Raw genomic sequence first — 22348 nt, forward strand, 5'->3', positions numbered from 1 at the left:
CTGGGGCAGCCCCAGCATTTCCCTAGTGCCATCCACTCTCCCTGCAGCCCCCTCCCTGGCTAAGCCGGGCCTGTATACTCTTGCTTACCACGTGGAAGTTGATAACCATCAAGAATTTCTTACAGTGGCCAAAGCACAGGATTAGATGTAATCTTGTTTTTTAAACTGCTCAGAATTTTGAATTAAGTGGCTGTGGCCAGAATGTGAATAGAAAATGAACAGGATAATCCTGACCATCCCGGGGCATACGTGGGTCCCTCTCCATTGTCTAGAAGTTGACAGGAGTGAGGAATTGTGCCTGAATTCCTCAAATCCTTGTTTGCTACGAAAATAGAGCTGATGAAATAGCCAGTGTGAGCAGCCTAACCTGGAGTCATTCCTGACGATTCTCCACGGGCAGGCCCGACTCCTTAGGAAAAGCATGGGCTCAGGTTTTGCCTCCTGAAAAGCAGCACCTGCCAATGAGCACAGACCTTCCTTCTCCTCTCCCCAACGGCAGAGCTGGGTGCTCCTCAGGACCTAGTTCCTCAGTTCCGCTTCTCCGGGAAGTGAGGCCGCATGCCTTGGGCACCTCCCCTCTTGCATTGTCCTTCTGCCCCAGCTCGGTCTGGTAGGAGGTGGCAGCATCTGCGCATGGGACCTGTTCCTGTCAACGTCCTGGGCGTGGCGTGCAGCTGCAGACCTGTGCCTGTCCCGGGGTTTAAGGTCAGAACTCTTAATCCACATCTCACTTGTTTGGGTTTTTATCCCTACAGTGACCATGTAGCTTATCCGGAAACCCCGGGCACTGCTGGGAGGGTATGATAAATAATTAAGAAGGACCATAAGTTTAAGTTTAAATTGGGAATTTCTCAGGCATACCAGAATAAATGGCTCACTGATTGTATCCTCAGTTTCCGTGAGAAATTGAAGTCCATTGTGAGAAAATACAGATCTCCCTTTTCTAGCATCACAATAAAAGCATGACATTATCTTTGTTGGCCAGACTAGATACTTACTGTTACCAACAAAACTAGTATCATTTAGTAATGATTTAATCCTCTCAGTCTTTCCACTTTATGGATACATGCATTCATTGTTATACCTCATACTAATATCTTGGGTGGTTTTCTGCTACCTTCTAGGAAATAAAGCTGTTCCCTTAGTGTATTACTCTACATTTAATGGTACAGTTAAGGCACTTTTCAATGGTAATTCCATTCCATCAATAACAGTCAAACAATCACAGCAGCAAACACTTACTCATGGCTTCCTGCATGTATGCCCTGTGCTAAGAACCTTATCATCCCCCCTCTACCAAAGAGGAAACTATAATTCAAAGACATAGGAGAACTGCATGTGTCACAGAGCCAGGCTATAAATGCAAACAGTCCGACCTCTGTGCCCTGCTCTCAGGCAACACCTGACATCCACTTCTCACTTAACAACCTGGTCTCTGGAACCTGTGTCCTTAAGTAAAAATGAGTGTGATGCAGAAATGGAGGATGACTACATCAACTCTGCCAGATTACATCATGACACAACTGCCAAACCCACAGAGCCTCAGTGGCCCAGCCGTGCTGCAGAGTAGCCTAACCAGCACAGCCAGTGTTTCTCAGTCCAGCATCTGTCACTGCCAGATAGACATCATTAACACACACAATAGTCAAAGAGAGTTTTTACTGTTGTCATAAATGCACGATGTCAGATAACAAGCTAGTCTGTGAGAAGGTGGTGTATAGGGTCTTTATTCCTAGTTCAGGAGCTTCTTCCATTTTATATTCTAAAGCATATGAATGTCTCATGAGAACTGATGGAGCAATGTAACTTCCAGGTCTTTCCCTGGGTCAGCCATCTTTCCTGTGTGTGCCCACTGTTCTTGGCTTGTTTTCCAGGCAGCTGTTTCCCAACTTCTGCCATAGCTTCCTTTGCTTTACAGAGGTATGTGCAGTGGGAATTAGATTGTTGCATTCCTTCGGCTATGTCCCAGTTGCTGAAGAAATGCAATGTTAGTTGGACAAGTAATGTGAGAAATTCAGCTCAAATGTTGTTCAATCCCACATGGTGCTGGATATATGGCAAACTGAGGCCCAGGTTGATGCATTAGATCATCTGCTTAGCAGGATGCCCCATCACCCTTGAGGTTCCTGCAGATCTGGGCACTGAGAGTCCTTCCAGGCTTGTAGGAATCCACAGCTAAACTCAACACTCACTGGTTTTCCTCTCCAGCTCCTATGATGCTTCCTCTCATATGTAGCCAAGGGAGAAGGCTAGGAGAGTAAGTGGCAGGTGGTTTCCCTGTTACACAGGTTGCTGTTTTTCTCCTATTTCCACTAAGCTTTTTCAAATTTGTGGCATAAGGGCAGGCTGATGATCATCTTGTTAATAGATATTTTACTGGGTGCTTCCTACATGTGATTTTGTTTAATCCTGTTAAAAACACTCTTTTCCCCCATTTTATGGAGGGGGAAGTAAGTGGAGAGACACCACAAAGTGTTAATCCTTGGCTCAAACTCAGGGTCAAATAACACCCCATTCTCCTCCTCCCATGCTGGCCTGGGGTCAAGGCAGTACCTTCCTGTCGTGCATACATGTTAGTTTCATCCATGATTCTCTGGGCATCATTTTTTTCAGAACGGTTTGTGATTCTTTGACTCAGTAACTAGAAAGGACTCTGGTTGAAGAATCCAAGTGCGTATCCTTGAGCCATCTGGGTCAACTCTACCTGGAGGGGGAGGGTTCCTCCCAGGGAGCCAGGTGCCTCTTGTTTGCAGCCATGGTGTCAGCTCCCACTCATGGTGACCCCATCCTACTAAACACACTATCTGATGCATCTGCAGGTGACCAAGTTCATCAAGTTGAAGAAATAAAGGTGATGTGAGCAAAGGTTTCCTTCTACTTCTTGCCTTAGGCCTTAAAGGCAGAGGAAAGTTGATAGATCGTAACCAGCACTGGCTAGGAAATGGCAGCATGAACTGTAGGTAATGGGCTGTACAGCATGGCCCGTGCAAGTCCTACACTCGAGTGCTTGTAACTCCCGGATGCTACGGATAACGCTGTCAAACGCTAGAAACAATTGTGGCAGAACAAGGGTCCTGCGTCCATCGCGTAGTGAGAGGACCCACTAGGATATTTACTTGGAGTATCAAGCTGCTGTCCAGCAACTCTCACTGCTTCTCAGGGCCTCGGCCCATGTCTTGCTGCAGTTCTGAGACCAGTGACAATGTGTTGTCTGTTTTAGGGAACTCGCAAACCACATCCTCCTCAGAAGCCTTTACCAGCAGATCCCTTGAGCAAGATGACCCGGCTCAGCAGTGCCTCTGGGAGGACCCCAGGACAGCCAGCCTCTGGGCTCCGCCTGGCCCCTCTCAGGTTGGTGGGACTGGCCCTCAGCCACCTCTTCCTTAGCTCGGGACTGCTGGGGGGGTGGGGAGCAACTGAACCAGCTGAGGCTTCTCAAACTACCTCCCATGCTGAAGTCCTTGGCCACCCGCCCCCCACGGGGCAGAACATAAAGCAGCTATGGGAACAGATCCAACGATGACCAAGCAGCAGCCATGCGCTCCTGGTCACAGGCATCACCACGTAGCTCTTCGTGGTGGTCTGAGTGGACCTAAGAGATCCAATCACAATGAAGTAGAATTGGGTCCTCCACCCCTGAAAAGGTGGTGATCTGGTCCTGGCCATCTCACCAAAAGCAGCAAGGCAGTAAAGCTACTATGTGGTACGTTAGGAAGGCTGCACACCCACCACCAAGAATCTCATGGAGACTTAGTGGGCTCTGCCTGATTCCTGGGGTCTTGACAAATTACAGAAGCAAAGGTACAGAAGCTGCCTGGTACAGCTGGGAGCTCCTCTCAGTAGGAGTGGTGGTTAGTTGCCAGTGAATTGATCCAACTAATAATGCCCTCATGTGCAGAGTACAGCTGCCTCACTGGGGTCTCAGGCTGTGACCTTTCAGAAGCACGTCACTGTCTTAGATCAGTGTCCTCCAACACGCCTGCAGGGGATTTGAGCCTCCAGCCTGTGGGCTACGAGTGAGCATGACTGACCGTGCCACCCCGGGCTTTCCCACACAACCGGCAGGAGGAGCCTCTTCTCTAAAGAGACCCCTCCTGCGGGGGGAGAGCACTGCTGCTTTCCCAGGAAGACTAGGAAGGCAGAGCCTTGAGTCCTAAGTTAGGCAGGAGGGTGAGCCCTTTTGAGACCCAGTTAGTTTCTGCTTTAAATTTTTGGTTGACTTCCATTACTGAAAATCATGACTTCATTGTGAATGAGATGGGGGGTGGAATTTTGTGACAGGATTTTGATACAATTCACAGGACACATATGTCCCAAGGGGCTTCTGTTGCTAAAGTTAGTGGGATGAGGGGCATGCTTCTTCAGATTGTTATTCAGCATCCCACTAAACCTCAGAAGCAAAAAATACAGGCAGCTACTGTATGTCCCGTGGGTCATGAATGGGTTAATGGTTTGTTGTTTCTGTGGTGTTTTACTGTGTTCTGTGCTCTTGAGGTCACATGCCTCTATCGTATCTGTACAATACAAAGTCTACAACATGGTGGTAACTGCACATCTCCACCGTGGTCCGGGACAGCACAGACTAGTTAACACCTCGGCAGGCAGCTTGCCGTGTGAACTCAGAGGAACTGAAAGATCTGGGCTGGCCAGGCTCTGGCTTCCATGAGTCAGTGACTCCAGCAGGGACTGCACAGTTTAGCGGTTTCATTACCACACTTGGGAAGAATGTCGGGCCTGGGACAGAGAGCTCTGCTAGTAAATCTCACAGATAAAGCAGGTCAGAGGTCGGGGTACCACTATGACTCCTGGCTGCACAGATGCAGAGCACCCCAGCCAGTGCTGGGCAGGCCAGCTGTGTCCGGTCCTGTCTGAGAGGGCTCTGCACCTCCCTCCTTTGAGGGACCCACATGCCCAGCCTTGCTCCCCTGTCTTGAGCAGGGCCGGTCAATGCGGTAGCCACCAGCTGTGCTGTGGGGTAAAACACACTGGGTTCTAGAGTCTTGGTAAAAAAAAATGTATATACATGTCATTAATTTTTATATTGAGTACACATTGAAAGGGAGCTCTGGTAGCATAGTGCCTAAGGCACTTGACTGCTAACCAGAAGGCTGGCAGTTCAAACCCACCAGCCTGTCCTCGGAAGGAAGGTTGGGCAATCTACTTCTGTAGTGATACTGCCTCGAAAACCCAAGGAGGGGTTGCTGTGAGTCGGGGCTGACACCACCACCACACGTTGAAATGATAAATACTTAGGTTAAATGAAATAGATTTTGAAATTTCATTTCACTGTTTCCTTTGCCTTCTTCTTCTGTGGCTACTGGAAAATTTAGAATTGCATGCTTGACCTACGTGTGGCTGCAGCGTTGTCCCACTGGACAGCTGTCAAGTAAATGGGGGAGGGGAGCTTATGAAAGGCCAGCACTAGCCCTGGCGGTCCCGCGGTTAAGCTCTTAGCTGCTCACCAGAAGGCTGGCAGTTCAAACCCCTCCCAAGGCTCCAGGGAGGAAGATCATGACAACTGCAAGCCCAGACAACCCTAGAGGCCACTTCCCCCCTGCCCTTGAGTCACTGAGTGGGAATCAACTCAAAGGCACCCAGTAACAATGATAATAACAGCTGCCTGTCATCAACCACTGTGAGCCCTCCGTGCAGTTCCTCCTGTGATCTGAGGCAGGGGACTGGCTGCGGCACTGCCACCAGCAGGCAGAGTCTCCAGCCCCCAGCAGCCCATTAGCCCCAAGGCCATCCCCACCACAGCCCTCCCCCTCTACAGCTGTTGCTTTCACGGCCTCTAACTGCAGTTTTGTTTCCCCCCTCTTGCTGGTTCTCCACTCAGACCTGCTCCTCAGCAGCCCCGTCAAGCGCCCAGACCTGCCCATGCCGCCTACATCAAGTGAAAAGCCAGCTGGCCCCCTTCTCCAACAGTGAAGACTCAAGTTTGCACTATCTTTCAACTCCAGTTGGAGTAACTTTTTTGTACCAACTTGTAGGATTTTTAATGTTTAAAACACCATTATTGTAAGGACTTGGAGCTACTGCCCTCGGTGCTGTGCTATGGTGCTCTGTATTCGTGCTCAGGTACTTGTAAATTATTAATTTATGCCGAATGCTTACTGCAGCGCAGTGCGCTGTGGTGGGCATCTTACCACCCTTGAGTTTTCCATGGAAGGAAGGTTTGTTGTGCTTTTAATATTTTAGTGAACTTGAAATATCCTGCCTTATGGGACTCTGGACAGGATGCTTACTTTCTGATGGAGTTGTTATTAGAGAGCTGATGTTAGCAGTCCCACTGTGACCCATGGCTAGGGTTCTGGTACCAGACCCAGCCTCCTAGGGTGAAACTTTGAGGTTCTGGAACCCCCTATCTCGGCCCAGTGCCCAGGGCTCCACTCCCCTGCTTAGCTTTCAGGGAGGCCCCTTAATGGCTAGCAGGCAGGCCCACGAAGGGTTGCACCTTGAACTTCTGGGCAGCAGGGCAGAGTCTGGTTTCTAGCCAGAAAGCTCTGGAGAGAACCTGGCTTGCAGACAGGAATCTTAGGGTGTGGCTAAACCAGGAGAGAAACTGACTTGGAGGCCAGCCAGAGGTTCACACCAGCCCGGAGCACAGTTGGAGATAGGCAAGGAAGAGCTTTGTGGTTTTGCTCCAGGTTTCACTCTTTAGAAACACCAAGAACTTCTTTTCCTGGCTGCCCTCGACAGATTACTGGCCTCTGCATAGGATTTAGATTGGGAGAAGGGTGTCTCTACAAGCAAGCTCCTGCCCAGGTACTGCCACCTGTCTGCAGCTGACTCAATTACCACCTCACCTTCTCCGTGGTACCTCAGTGACCCTGGGCTCAGACAGAAAAGGCTCTCCTCCCTGGACCAGATCCAGTCCATTCGGGCAGGAGATTAAGATTCCCTTTGTCTGCAAGGTTCAACTTATGAAAAATCAGGCAGAATCCTTATGCTCACAAGAACTACAGCCCAACTGAATGCTGTACTCCCCGTGAGGGCCTGGCATGTACAGCACTATGTACAGACGACCAATAACTTAGCTACCACCGCGCTTCCCTTTGGGGCATCTCATGTTCCTAGCTGGACCACAGGGATCCTTAAAAGACATTGTCACCATCGAATCTGAATCTGCTGTAACTATTCATGAAGTGTGGGCTTGGCCAGCAGCCCCCTTCAACCTTGTCCTCTTGAGATGTCTGACTGGGGGGCCATTATCAGATGGCATGAGAAATTCCAAAATACTTCATAAAGGTGCCATGCCCTTCTGCCTCGCGCTGGCTTGCACAGTGGGGTCATGCGTGATGAGTTTCTGCCTCACAGGGAAACTGACAAAAGTCACTCAGTATTTGGTGATCCAAGTTTCTTCACAGACCATTCCAACACCCTTCCTATGCCTTGAAGCAGAGAGAAAAATATTCCAAGAATCTTCAGTTTCCTTCCGGAAAACAACATTGCATTTAACTCCCGAGCCACGTGTCCCCACTCCATCTGGGAAACATACTGTTCATGCTTCTAGGTAAACTAAATCAACCCACCCACACAAAAGGGAACCCAGCTCAGTACATTCCAGCTCTTATATAATAAACAGATGCACTCATACTGTAATATTAAAAAAAAAAGTTCATGTTAAGTATCGCTGATGAGATACATACAGAATTACTGGAACTGGAACTACACCTGCTGATTGTACTAAGGTCAAAGCAGACACTGTTGAGGAAGCTGATGCAGTCTTTATGGTACATGATTGAGGCACTGTCCTTACACACACCAGACCCCAAGATCCTATCTCAAGGAAAAAGGCGGGCACTTTTGTCGCTTTTCTTACCTGTCATCCCAGTGCTTCTGTTACACAGCACCAGGAACAGTGTGATATTAATGCTGTGATGTCATCAGTGGCCACTCAGGGGCTTTGGCTGATGACATTCCTGTCTCCATAGTACTAGTTATTAAAGGAATTGCAGGGCTTGAGAAAAGTAATTTAATAATATTAAAGGAATAATACTGCCAGGATGTAATACTCATCAGATGAAGGCATTTAGCAGTAATTGTCATTTGAGTGTATCTTAGGAAAAGAACCAATACCCAAGTGTGGAGGAAGTGTCCCCCTTTATACATCCTCACTGTGATGGAAGTGAAACTCAAACACATTTTAGTGCCATCTGCCATCTGATTGCACCTACATATTGAAAAGCTTTCACACACAAGAAGAAGAGATTAATTTGAGTGTGACAGGCCCCCACAGAATACAGCCATGCAGCCTAGCCATAAAGTTGACCCTCAGGGTTAGGGACTTTCCTTCCTCCTGCCAATTACAGTGCTAGGTCATGTGACCCCACTTTCCTGGGAGGTACATGACTAATCTTCTAGGCATTCCATTTAACGGTTTACCTCCTGGAAGTTTTTGTAACCGTTTTCCCAACACATGGAATCAGACATGCAGCAACTGAGAGAAACCATGCCTAACGTTTTCCATTGTCAAAGTGTGTCTGTGGCCATTGCACTGCCCAGTGAGACTCCTTCAGCTGCACGCGTGGGAGGACACCACAGAACACAGACTACATGAGAACACACACTCCCCAGTCACCTCAGAGGGAGCACTTTTATGCCTCTTAACGCTATTAGGATTCTTAGCCTCAAACACCAGGCTGTTCCCTGGCAACCGAGACAATGACATCAAGGCCTCCCCTGACAGAAAACCGCTCAAGCTCGGATCTGCATTAGGATGTTCTTGGGAGCCTGTGGTATCCCATGGTGCTTTGTAGGCCCTGAGGCTGGCTGAGGAGAACCTGAGGCCTCAGCCACCTTCAGTGGATGTTTACCACACACTCTGAGGCAACGGGCCCTGCTGAATGCAAGAACTGCAGCTTCCGTGTCAGCCTGACTGCACCAGGCTCACCTTCATTTTAAGGCAGGCGCCCAGGGCTCCCAGGAGGTCCCTCCTCACTGCCAAGTGACCCTCCCAGAGGCCCTCCACACCAATGCCTGGCCGGGTAGCTCTCAGGCTGTGATATCCACACACAGGTACCACCTCTTCTCCTCCCCTCCACAGCTGCCATCCCATGCTGGAAGCCAGCCCTAAAATGCCTTGGTGCCTCCCCCTGGCACACCTGGAGGCCCATAAACACAGCCAGACACAGGAAACCAGAGATAACACAGACTGGCCTTTCCCCATCACTCAGGTCATGGTAACCCAGTGTGGTCACCATGAGTCAGAATCAACTCATCAGCAACCAGCAACATCAGATACAATCTCAGTTCCTAGGCCAGACCTAATGCCACTGCTTCTTTCTCCTCTCCGACCATCAGAATCCTGCTCTCACAGCTCCTCCAGGTCCACCCGTTGGACACCCAGAGCCACCTTGCAGCCACAAGAGCCCTCCCCTAGACAGATCCCCAGTGACCTCCTGCTAAACACGTGTCCTAATTCCAAGAGGAGTTAAGCTGTAGAAACTTAGTTTATCTATGATAGCAAAATTCTCTTACCCTAAAGTTCCCAGCAACATCCGTTTCTTTCAAACCTATTTGAAACCCCTATTTAGAGTTACACAGGCCCAAGCTCCATGCCAGATCAAGGAGGAAAGGAAAAAAAAAAAAAAAAAACAAGAGGGGTGACACTCCTGAAAAGGATTTGGAAGCCCACTTGCCAAGAAGCTTGTCTGTGCAGTAAGGAAACTCCTAGAAGCAACAGGCCTCTGTATCAACACGCAGTTTCCCTGCCTTTCATGAACACATCCCTTCTTTCTTTGCAACAACAATGGCAGTTACGGACCAGACAGTGAGTACTTGTTTCCTATGAGCAAACCTGGGAGAAAAACTGCACCTGAACCCACTCCATTGGTCAGTAACAGACAGTGGCAGCCGGAAGACCAAACACACAATCAAGGTCTACGGTTTGACGGGATTCAGCTCTTTCAAGTTGAATACGCTGTGACCCATCCCAACTGCCCACATTTTCAAACACCACATTCTCTGTTCCCTGTGATTCTCCTTCTATAAAGTATGGTTTTTTAGTCCTCAATTTAGCCCATTTTAAGGCAACACCAAAAGGAGCCCTGGTGGTACAGTGGCTAAGGGCTGGGCTGCTAAGCAAAAGGTTTGTGGTTCAGACCCACCAGGATGTCTGCTGCCCTCAAGACGACCACCTAGGAAACCCTATGGAGACTGTTAGTTGTTCTCTGCCATTTAGGGCCTCTATGAAATGAATCAACTCAATGGCACCCAACAACAACATGGGTTGGAGATGACTTAGCGGCCTGCACACAACACTACCACCACCAGACAAAAGAGTAAACGTCACGTGATTAGTTTAGTTTTACAAGGAACTGAATGGCATCTACGTTCATGCTTCTAAGTAGGTACTTTAAATAGAGCAATGAAAGAAAATAAACCCCATCAGAAAGACAAGTCCCGTAGACTCCCAGGCAGAACACATGGTGCACAGGACTGCCTTGTCCCTTTGTCCCTTCTGTGAGGTCAGTTGGTGGGCTGGAGGGAAGGTCCATTGCTGGAATGTGTGTGGCAACTCTTAAGTATAACTTTAAACTCAGCTACGGCTACTCAGCACAGATTAAACTTACGGCAACATAATCCAGAACATGAATTTTATAGTGCTGCAACCATTTATAATGCTTTGGTTTGCTGTTTTTTCACATACCTTTTTATGTTAGTTACAGTCTTACTTTTGTACACATTTCCTGTATCAGGGTTCAACAGGTAAACGCCACCTGAAAAAGTCATTAAGAATATTATATCCAATAAATGGTATACAACAAGAATGAAGACTTGTTTCGCTCATTACCGAGAATGTTACAAAATTAAAAAAAAAAAAATAGAATTTTATGTTCTCATTCATCAATACATAAAGAGAACTTGGAGGGGTATGTAAGAAACTAAGGGAAAGAGTCAGGTGGCGAGGGAAGGAGGTGTGCGGCCAATCCCGTACCAAACAGCAGACGAGGGGTAAGGATACAAGCTATGGCAACTTTTCACACACAAAATAAACTGAACAGTATGAATGTCTAACCTTCCCAAAAAACTAGAGAGCTCACCTTACTTAACGTAAGAGATGAAGTCAGAGAGCAAGCAGGCAAGGACAGAGACGTTAATATCAGACAGGACTGGATTAAATAAAGGGAGCGTAGCCACCACCGCTCCTCGGAAGGAAGACCGGGCCATCTACTTCCGTAGAGATACCTCCTCGGAAACCCAAGGAGGGGGCTCTAGGAGTCGGGACCAACTGGATGGCAGAAGTTTGGTTTGTTTTTTAAAATCCAGATTGAAAAGCTAAAGCCAATCGGTGTCTATTTACAAATAAAACATAGTGTCCTATGACTGTATACCCAAACACACAGAATGTACCTTCTTCCCAACTGCCTCTGAAGGGGAGCAGGTGATCTTAAGCCATAAATGGTACAGAAAAGTCCTCCAACTATAACAGACAAAGCAGAAAAGCAATGTGATCCCCCAGAAGTGTAGTAATTCCCGGGTCAGGGATGAATTGAGGGTTGCTGAGAAATAGCCAATAAGAGTCTTATCGACACCCCATGGCAGTGCTTCACAAACTTCTTGACTTTTAAGAATTCCCCTGGGATGCTTCTGCTCAGGCTGCACTCCACCCCCTTGATAATTCCAATTCAGAGGGCCTAAGATGGACCTTAAAATTTATATTTAACAAGTACCCCCACCAACTGAACCTTAGCAATAGGAAAGTAGAAAATTTCCTGTTGAAATACAAGTAAAACAGTGCTGTGGGGAAAATTTACAGTCCTAGATACATACATAAACAAAAAGAAGAATATGAGTTTAATATCCAATGCAAAAAGTTAGAAAACAAGATAAAGCTGAAGAAAATGGAAAGAATGAATGTGTAGAAATAGAAAGTAGAAGTTAGAGAAATAGAATAAAGACTTGAGCTGCTGCTTTGGGAAGATTAAAACATGAGATAAACCACCATCTGAGCATGTTGATGTTGACACAATAGCCTTAAGAATGGACTCAAACCAATCAGCTGTCTTGAAGATGACATAGGACCCACTGTCTGTCACATGTAAATGTCAGCGCCAACACAACAGCAGCTCAACAGTCTAGTAAAGAAAGAGATAATGAGCAGATACACACAGCACATGGGATGTATATACAGCACATGGGATTTAGAATCCAAGTCCAGTAGAGCCACAGACTATTTTGGGAACATGGCATGGATCAATACTACAAAAAAATCTAATAATCCAGGTCACCAAATTGATAAGATTCAGAGGGAAGTGTCAATTACCACAGTGCTAAAAAGTCATTTTGCTAAAAAGACATTTGATAGTCACTGAAATTCCTTATCCTAATTCCCCAGTGCTGTGGTCACAAGCCACATCACAAGTGGGTGGCTCTGAAGAATTCGTTTGCTACAGCTGACATGGCTAGAAGTGGGAGTTTAGAGAGAGTTCTCAATCAGCTTCTAGAAGCTGCAACAATCCATGGCATCATTGGGCTTACAGAGACGTTTGACTGCTGCCAGCTCCTCTTGCCCACGTTTGTGTCTGTTCCACTCTGTCATAACTCAGGAGTGATTAGATTTAGGAGCCACTCTGGATTCATTAATGTTCCAAACACAAACAGGGTGAGGTCTAAAGGTGCAAGGGTTCAGACTGCAGTGTGGCCAGGGGTGGAGGCAGTGGGCAGACACAATCCATTCTTGAATTTTTGCAAATCTGAAAAAGAAACCACAGGACTTGGAGATGCTAATATTGTTCGTGGGAAGTTAAATTCACAGATAGCAGGACATGATCAGTCAATTTTAGGCCACTGTATACTGCAGTGACCACTCTTGAACCTCAGTGAGTTACCATTGAAGGCCTCCCATCCTGGATGGCCCCCAGCTTGTCTCTCAGGCCCTGGGCTGATGGAGTAGCTTCCGTCAAGCCATGGCTGGCCTGTGGCTGGCAGGAGGTGGAGTGACATGGGGGAAGTCTTGAAATCTGTGCCCTGGAGGGGCAGGTGCCGTCCTACTCCCATCTCCTTAGCCCACAGCAGTCACACCACAGGAGAGTGGGAAGCTGTATGTCAGAGAGCAGGGAAGTATCCTTTCTCTATAGAAAGGGCTGCAGCTACAACCTGCAACAGACCAAGGAGGGAACTGAGGTAGATGTCGAGGCTGACCACACAAAGGGGGCACGGAACTTTAGAAGGCTGTGAATCCGCTGATTGTTATTTAGAGAGGTTTTTAAAAGTCCAACTGAGCAAATTTAAAGGGAGACTCACATTCCGAAGGTAAACCACTGGTGAAAGTTTTGTGTAGTTCACTGTACGTAAATTCTGTTTCAATAAAACGTAGTAAGAAAAAATACAACACAGTGAAAGATCAAAGGACAGGACTGTACGTGGTCCACAAATCCAGTTTCTATGGTAGACACTCTACAGACTAACGGGATGGAACAGAGGGTTCCCAACACCAGTACCCTTGATGCACGTGCCCTTGCCATCCTCCCCAAAGCTTTGCCAGTGTCGGGTACCCCCTCACCGGTCTTCCCCTGCAGATCCCCGAAGATGGTGGGCTGCTGGGCCAGAGTCAGTCCACTAGTAAAGTCACGAAACACACTTGGTCTGCTGGTGACCATCCGTGCCAGCTTATGTCTTCACTGAGTGAAAGCCCCACCACACTCGTGTCTTTAAGCTCCCAACCATCAGACATGGTTGCAGTTCACTCCTGCTTGCCTACGAACTGCACGGTCAGCATCGAGAACCTCTCTGTGCTACAGGCTCAATGTCACACACTGATCTCCAACAAAGGCATCACGGGCCCACCGCTGGGTCTTCCATCGTCAGGGCCTAACTATGTGCACACACATCCTCACACCTGTGTTTTCTAAGACCACTGACCCCTCCTGGACCCCCTGACAGAGCAGTCTTCTAAAGCGGATTTTCTGCTTTGCTGTGAGCCAACAGCTAGGGAGGACATCACTCCGGAAGACCGTACACTGGGCAGAAAGAACACCCGTGAGCACACACGAGGGGACCCACCTCCCCAGGCCCCCGGAGTGGCTCAAAGGACAGCGTGAGGGGCAGAGCAGGGAGCAGGAGGCTCACACACGTCTGTGTAGCTCTGCTACTAATGATTGTGTTTCCTGTCCAACTCCAAAAGGCATGAGGGTAAGTAGACGTGCCAGCAGTACAGATGCCCAGTGACGATACCAGACACATGCACTTAGGTAAAAAGATGTATTTCAAAGTGGGAACAGTTGTACGTTACAATAAAGTCACTGTGAATCTTCAACTAAATAAATAATCAAACGTAGAACCGTTGAAGACGCAGAATGTCCTATTTCTAGTTCGGCTATGTTTTGCTTTGTTTTACTTGGATTCCGTAGAAACGCAGTGCTCAGATCAGCAGGCCGAAGACTTCATCAGCATTTCCTTCTTCTTCCTTTCCTCTAATAAGAAGACTACGTTCTAGGCAGACAAAACAAACAGGTGAATGGAACCCAGGGTTCTGGTGGTTGGTTCAGTTTTCAAAGTACTACAGAATTAGCCTCGAAAGGCAAACATCCCAACCTGTCTGTCAAAGACTCTGGCCATTTCTAAGACGCCTTTGCCAAACTGCAAAGAGGAAAGGACAAGAATTACACAATTATCTCCAAGTATCCAAACTACCTATAAACAGACACACTTTCTTCTCCCAGGAAAATTGGTAGTTACGTGAAAGGCACATTACTCACCTCGTTTTTGACACTCGCATCAGCTCCTTTGTCGAGAAGTAGCTGGACAAGCTCTTCATGATTGTTTAACACAGCCACCTGTAAGCAAGGGTCGGGGTGAGCACACTCACTGGCCAGGCCACACGGCTTCATGGGGACAGGCGTGTGTACCACCAACTCCACTGTGATGACACCTGAGGGAACACGGAAACAGAACCTGCCTTTCTGCACATAACATCCCACTAAGAGCAGCTCAAGCAGGCCAGCCCAGAAGGCAGCGAGTTCTTGGTTTGAACAGATCTGTTTTGACCCTATGGTGGCCCTGGAGGCTGGGCTGGGAAATCTTTGAAGAAATGCTTGTAAAACGACAACATGAATATTATAGTGATGTTCTCATGCTGTGATTAACAGGCCAGTGGGGAACCAGTACATAGCCAGACCCCACGGCTGCTAAACTCTCAAGAACTGTTTAATTACAGAATATCTCTGACCTGGCTCCCAACCTAAAACTGGGCTGTTTGCTGAGGGTGGACATACCATCAGAGGGGTCTTCCCATCTTTATCTTTCACATTCACGTCTGCTCCAGCCTCAATTAAGAGAGAAGCAACTTGCTGGTCCCCAGATATCGCAGAGACTCGCATGAGCGGGGTCCACCCCGAGCCAGCATCCACAGCATCTACCTGTGGGCCAGAGAGCTGCTCTTAGCCCTGCTTCTCCCTGTAAGTTATTTGTCATCAACTTACCAAAAAATCTACCCATGTTCCCCTGCTTTGCATAGTGGTCTCTCGAGACCTCCTAAGAGTTCATGGGAGCGTGCTCATTTGATTCCCATTGATACCCAATGAGAAGAAATGTTAGAATCCCGGTGGGGGGGCAGTCCCTTGGTGCCATCTTATCCATGTTCTTTCCAGGGGAAAGAGGTTGGGACGGAAACGTTCATTCTCCATCAGCACCTGTTCTGGGCTCACTTTCTCACCTGTATTTAAGCACAGTTTGTCTTGCTTAGCTTCATGTATCGGTGAAAGCCACGGCAAACGCTTTCAGGAATAGGGAGAGAGACACCCTCCTCCTTCTCCTTGGTTCTTCCCAGTTTCCAGCTGGAGACCCCCAGGGCAGAGTGCACACAAAGCAACTAAGCTCTGTGACCCAAACTCCACCCTGAAAAGGAAGCCGACCTGGTGCCTTGTTCAAAATGGCCACTTCCCAATAATCTTTACATCGGAATCTCAGCTGAGTGTTTTGAAAGACACCTTTGAGATAAGAAAATTTAAACAGTGTCCTCCAATTCCAGGGTAACTAAACCAAAACCAAAACCAAATTCACTGCCATCGAGTCGAGTCCCACTCCTAGTGACCCCCATTGGGTTTCTAAGGCTGTCAATCTTTACGGAATCAGACTGCCTCATCTTTCCTCCACAGAGCAGGTGGTGGGTTTGAACCACCGACCTCTTAGTTAACAGCCAAATATCTTAACCACTACACCACCAGAGTCCTTCCAATTCCAAGGAAGACCTCACCAATCCATGAAGAATGGTATGAAAGCAAAACTGCACACCACACAAATTCTGTTGCAGAAGTACTCAAACATCACCTGTAGCTTTAGCAAAACAGGCTGGAATAAGCACCAAAGCACTGCTGGTAGACGCCAGGCCGTGGCAGGTTGGTCTCCACCCAACACTGTCAGGTGCACACAGTGTCTTGTCCGTGCAAACAATCTCTGTGCAGTGGGCACCACTGCATGAAAATAATACTAAAACCATCTCCTCCTGTTACATAGTGCTCTACACGGTTTCCATCTTGGTGGAGGGAAACCCTGCACCTTCAACGGGGATCGAATTTTTATCTCTGCTTCCCAAGCAACAGAGCCAGATGTCAGAGAAGTCAAGCACCTTTCCCGAGGTCACATAGCTTGCTAAGTAGAGAAAAGAAAGCAAGCCACTCCAAGAAGAGAGTCATGAGACTGGGGAGCAAGGCAGTGATGCCCTGCAAGGCCCTCAGATCTCCCCACAGCCTTCCCAAGTAGCAGAGGAGGGACCTGCCAAGAACAAGGGGAGACTTGTTTTTGACAGCATCTACCCCCAACCAACAATTGGAGTGGACACAGCAGCTCCAGTGCCACAGAAAAAGATGGTGCCCATCCCAAAATGTGCCCACTCTTAAGTCCAGAGAGCCTTCGTTCCCAACATTCCAATATTCCAGTGTCCGTGGCACAGACCCGCCCTATTCGGACACCTTTTCTTCTTTCAGCACAGGCCAACCCCTCCCTCTCCACTAGAAGCCTTCACTGGGTCCCAGACATGGGCAGCAGTCGTCATAAACAAGGGGAGCCCTAGCTGTCACTGCCACATATGGCAAGTGGGACCCCAGCCCAACCACTGAGGACCACAAGCTACACCTTCTTGCTGTTTGTGCCCATTTCTAATCTATCTTTTTAAAGATACACAGACACAAGAATTGTAATAAAAAGTTTTATCATTGGCTGAGACTATTCCCGCCATGGGGCACTGTCCTCAACTCCAAAGACGGCAGTAGCAGTAACACATCACACTCCAGACAACCCATGGGATCCCACAGCCTTGCTGTCGGTCACACTTCAGAAACAACCTAGAATACAGCTAACATCTTCCAGGAGACATGGCTCCGCTCAGTTTGAGTATTTTCCAGGCCATCGATTCAATTTCTCAATATTCAACACCATCTGGCAATCACAATTAGGGCAACATTTTGTACATCATTCCTTTATGCCATGCCTTAAAATCTGTATTTAACATCTTGAAGTCTTGAACTAAAGTTAGCAAAGCTACTAGCTGTTACCATAACTGATCTAGTTCTATTTACCCACCTATAAAGATCTTTAGACACATCAACGACTCCATTTCTATTCGCTGACTCAAACTTGTACTTGCTGATGGCACAGAATCAGACCAGCAAATACACCTGTCCCCAGGTGAAGACCGAAGGGCTCAAATACTGCACACCTGATACAGACAGTTCCCTCTGTATGTCGTCACCAGAGCTCCTTTTTGGGTTTTTTGTTTTGTTTTGTTAATCTTTCAAACTAGCCAGGGATGAGAGTAATCTGATTTTACAGCAACGAGCAGAAACTACATCCTAAGAGTTCTCAGCAGGCTGGTGTCCCAGCACCTAGGTCGGTGCGTGGGAAATGCTTGATAAAACTCCGTCAACAGATGGAATGGAGAGAGAAATAAGTGAACAAGCAAAGATAGGACTAGAAGCAACATCAGGTCTGACCCTGGATTCGAACACCTGAATACATGAGCAGAACCTCTGTGACAATTTGAGGTCCCATCATCATCTCAGTTGTAAAGTAATCCTTTCCAAGGCTTCAGGAACCTTCTTGCCGTTAAGCTGAGCATTTTGAGGTTCAACTAACCAACAGCACCATGGCATGGGGAGCCCTGGCGTGTCAGACTAGAGCTGTGCTCCAGGGGGTCAGCGGCTGATTTTTCAGAAATAGACCACCAGGCCTCTTTGCAGCTGCCTCTGGGTGAACTTGAACCTCCAACCTCTCAGTTCACAGCTGAGTGCATTAACCGCCAGCACCCCTCAGGGACTCCACGTAACCGTCTGTCTGTGGTTAAGGAAGAAGACCCCTACCTCACAGCCGTCCTTGATCATCCACTCAATCACACCACAGTGGCCTCCGTCCGCAGCCCAGTGCAGAGCTGTGCAGCCTCCCAGGTCTCTAGTCTCCCAAGAAGCGCCGTGTCTCCGGAGGTATTTCACAACATCTAGGTGTCCCGCGTAGCACGCGAGCATGAGACTGCAACACACGGAAGCGGCACTAGACTACAAGTGCAAAGGTGCAGGGTGACTGGCCCAGCCTGGCAGTCACCTAACCCAGGTCCATGTTTTACCCCGCTGCTGCCGTTGTGTGCTGTCGAGTTGATTCCGACTTATGGTGACCCTACAGGACACAGTAGAACTACCCCACAGGGTTTCCAAAGCTGTAATCTTTATGGGAACAGATCATCAGGTATTTTCGCCTGTAGAGACTCTGGTACATTCAAGCACCAGCCTCTGGGGTAGCAGCCAAGTGCATAACCACTGTGCCACCAGGACTCCATTTTATCCCACCTGGCTTAAACCATGAAATCCTAACTTGAGTGGGAAAGTGCTAAGAGTTATTCACATGAAATGTCTCTCTGTCACTGACAAACACAGTAGAATATTATTCAGTCGTAAAAAGAAATGAAGTATGAACACATACAACATAGACAAGGCTTGAACAGTATCACATTCAATGAAGAAAGCCGTTCACAAGCATTTCATATTATATAATTCCACTCATGAGTCATCTGGTACAGGCAAACATAGAGAAAGCACACTGGTGGCACAGTGGTTAAGTGCTTAGCTGCAAACCAAAAGGTAAGAGGTTCAAACCCACCAGAGGTGGTGCAAGAGAAAGATGTGGCAGTCTGCTTCCATAAAGATTGGGGGGGGGGGAAGCCCCACTGCCATCAGGTTGGTTCCAACTCACAGTGACTATAGGACATACTAGAGCTTCCCCACTGGGTTTCCAAGGCTGTAAACCTTTACAGAAGGAGCCTGCCTTATCTTCCTCCCATGGAGTAGCTAGTGAGTTAGGACTGCTGACCTTCTGGTTAGCAGCCCAATGCTTTAACCACAGCGACACCAGAGCTCACATTAAGATTATCAAAAAAAAAAAAAAAAAACAATTCACTGCCATCAAGCCAGTTCCAACTCATTGTGAGCCCTCCTTGGGTTTCCCAAGGCGGTATCTCTATGGAAGTAGATTGCTTAGTCTTCCAAGGAGTGGCTGGTGGGTTTGAACTGCCAGCTTTCTGGTTTGGAAATCCTATGGGGCAGTTCTCTGTCCTACAGGGTCACTATGAGTCACAATCGACTTGATGACAATGGGTTTGGACTTTTACAGAGATAGAGGACAGACTGGTGGTGCCAGGGGCTGGGAGAGGGAGGGATGGGGAGTGACTGCCAAGCTTTCTCCTTGGAGTGATGGAAATGTGCTGATATTTGGTCACGTGGTGAGGGTAACGCAACTTGGTAAACATTAAAAACACCGAATGGTACATTGTAAATGGTGAATTGTATGGTGTGTGAGTTTTTCAATAAAAAAAGAATAATGACAATCATTGTGTATAAAATATTGAATTTTAAAACATCCACGAGCCCATGATGATATTCAAAAAAGATCAAAGGGAAAAAAATTATTCATTTGACACTATCAGAGAGTAACTATTAAACCAACTCCTTACACTATGGTAATTAAATGAAAAAATTAAACATGTGCTCTGTCTTTGTAGGATGAAACGTAGTCCACCCCCAGTTGATAAGAAAAAGCTCTTCTTTACCGAAGACTGACAGCTAATAACTACAGGAGAGATCATGGAATTAGAAAGTGACTTATTTGCAACCCTCAATTAAAAATTGATGCAATGCAAGACCATCAATGGATGCCAACATCATTGAGTGATGGCAAACCTGATATTCACACATGCTCAGTTATCAACCCGACAGATGCCTTTCCAGCTTCAGCAGGAAGACAGCATCTTTACAAAGGGGAGGTCTGGCTGCCACTTCCTTAACCAAATGATTTGACCCAGCATAAACAACTGGGGGACAACCGGCACGCGGCAGGAATCAGCCAGCGTCGCTCCAAGTGCTCCTGCGAAAACGGCTAATGTCATCGAGACTTTAGACTAATTTCAGCTTTATAGGAAGTAAGGAGATAGATGAACAAGTTGAATGCCTCTTCCCCCAAAATTAGGAAACCATTAGACAAATCCAGAACACAGGGTATCCTGTGAGATGACTCGGTGTACTCTCCTCACAAAGTCAATGTTAGGGGAAACGAGAAGAGGGCACGAGATCAGAATGCAAGAGACAAAAGAGATGGCCCAAACCAGACACACTGTGTGGGAATGCAGGCGTGTCCGTGTTTCATTTCCTCTTACCGTCAGATTTTAGCAGTAAGCTCGCCATCTGCAGCTTTCCAGCTTCCTCTCCGCTCTGGCGAAGTTCAGGGTTAGTACCTGTACCTGGAGAATCTGAACAAACTTCCCGAGAACACAGACAGCCCTAGAGGCCATGTGACAGGGAATTCTTTGATACCTCTTTAACTTCTTGCTTGAATATTGGTTATTGCATATTTTCTGCTTCTTGGGTCAATTCTGGTGATTTAACTTTTTTTTCAGAAAAATTATGATTTAAAAAGCATTAAACTATCAAATCTCATCATGTGATATATAACAGTGCCACGGGCTATTTTCTCGTCGTCTTCAAATTTCCTCTGTAACCACTGACGTCCCTTTCAAATTTCTGATTTTTTCTTTTTTCTTAGATTTATGAGAGATTGATCTGTTTTAAAAGGCAGCTTTTTTAACTTCTGAATCATTCTGATTTTTAACTAATTTCTACTTTCAATCATTTCCTCATTTCTTTTTTGTTATCTTTTCCCTTTTTAAGTTGGTATTGTTCTTTTCCAAATTTCTTAAGTTGATTGCTTAACTCCGGAGTGGCTAGAGTTATTTGGAAAACTACTTTTTAAGGTATAAGTGATTTTTAAGCTGTTTTTATTTAAAATCTCATACCACCTTATATGCAGAGTGCATGGTCAGTAGCATTTCTGACTTTAGCAATCCATGTTCCCTGTATAGCCTAGCATATGCGATCAGTGTCTCATAGCTTTCCCTCCTTGTCTGCAGTGCACAGGTTTGATCCTTATTTACCACGTGCAGTTCTGTGGGCAGAGGCTCTGGCTCTGGCTCACTGCTCTCCCCCAGCGCCACGCCCCATACCTGGCTTGTGGTCCACATCCAATAAATATTGGTTGATTCAACGTAACCTATTAGATCAGTGATTATCTTTTAAGTCTTTGGAAAATATTCTTTCACCTGTAAGTAATGTACGAGTTTTCTGCTAGAGGACTTTTTCTCTGTCCTTTATAATGTGTTCCATAAACTCTACAAGGTTTCTAAGCATCGGGCGCTTTTCACCAACATCTCCTGGGATGCACTCCACCCCTCAGGTACAAGTCCTTTCACCTCAGGAAGTTCTCCGGTTGCATCTTCGTCATTTCAGCTTCCTCCTTCAGGAACACCTCAAGCTCTTCATCCAGAGTCAGGCTGGCATGCCCCAAGAGCCTTGAGGGGGTTGTCCTGGGTCCAAGGCCGATGGTCAAAGCCAAATGCCCACACAGGCCTGGGAGCAGCAGTCATTTTTTCCTGAGCACTAATCATGTGCTGGGCTTTGAGCTACCGAAAGGATACACCTAACAGAGGCTTGGTGAATGAGAGAGTCCATAACAAGTGAATTCACTGGCTTTTGTTGTCATCTTTCCTGTGGGATGTGCTCACCTGTAGTCCCCTCAGAAGAAACTGAGTGAAATGCCTGGGTGAAACCAAACCCCTCTGGACACAAGCCTAGTAACACTCTTCTGGGAGCCCCACCACCTTTCAGGCCACATGCCACCAACATACCTGTCCTTGCCACTTCCATTCTTCACGTTCACATCTGTGCCATTCGAAACCAGGATTTTCACAAGCCTGAAGGAAACATGTTTATGAGGACCACTGATGGCTGGGAACCATGACTCGGTACAACTGAGCAACGTCGCATATAGGACAAATCTCTGCAGTGCCGCCTTCTCCCAGAGGCCCACTGCT

General features: G+C 47.3%; 2 protein-coding genes across 2 annotated transcripts in view; one reads left to right on the forward strand and one right to left on the reverse strand.

Moving 5' to 3' along the window:
• The window catches only part of ADAM12 (ADAM metallopeptidase domain 12), a 286201-nt gene extending 280304 nt beyond the window's left edge, over positions 1-5897 (forward strand). The window contains exons 21-22 of the mRNA XM_007936890.1: positions 3221-3351; positions 5837-5897. Coding sequence (XP_007935081.1) covers positions 3221-3351; positions 5837-5897 — 192 coding nt within the window. The remainder of the gene's footprint in view (positions 1-3220; positions 3352-5836) is intronic.
• An 8473-nt stretch (positions 5898-14370) lies between these two features.
• The window catches only part of FANK1 (fibronectin type III and ankyrin repeat domains 1), a 28453-nt gene continuing 20475 nt past the window's right edge, over positions 14371-22348 (reverse strand). The window contains exons 5-10 of the mRNA XM_007936891.1: positions 22163-22228; positions 18300-18465; positions 15219-15362; positions 14703-14780; positions 14539-14583; positions 14371-14436 (exon numbers count right to left, since the gene is read on the reverse strand). Of these exons, the coding sequence (XP_007935082.1) occupies positions 14371-14436; positions 14539-14583; positions 14703-14780; positions 15219-15362; positions 18300-18465; positions 22163-22228 (565 nt within the window). The remainder of the gene's footprint in view (positions 14437-14538; positions 14584-14702; positions 14781-15218; positions 15363-18299; positions 18466-22162; positions 22229-22348) is intronic.

The sequence above is a fragment of the Orycteropus afer genome, unplaced genomic scaffold (genome assembly GCF_000298275.1).
Source record: "Orycteropus afer afer isolate SDZICR_OR568_19922 unplaced genomic scaffold, OryAfe1.0 scaffold00038, whole genome shotgun sequence".
Classification (NCBI taxonomy): domain Eukaryota; kingdom Metazoa; phylum Chordata; class Mammalia; order Tubulidentata; family Orycteropodidae; genus Orycteropus; species Orycteropus afer.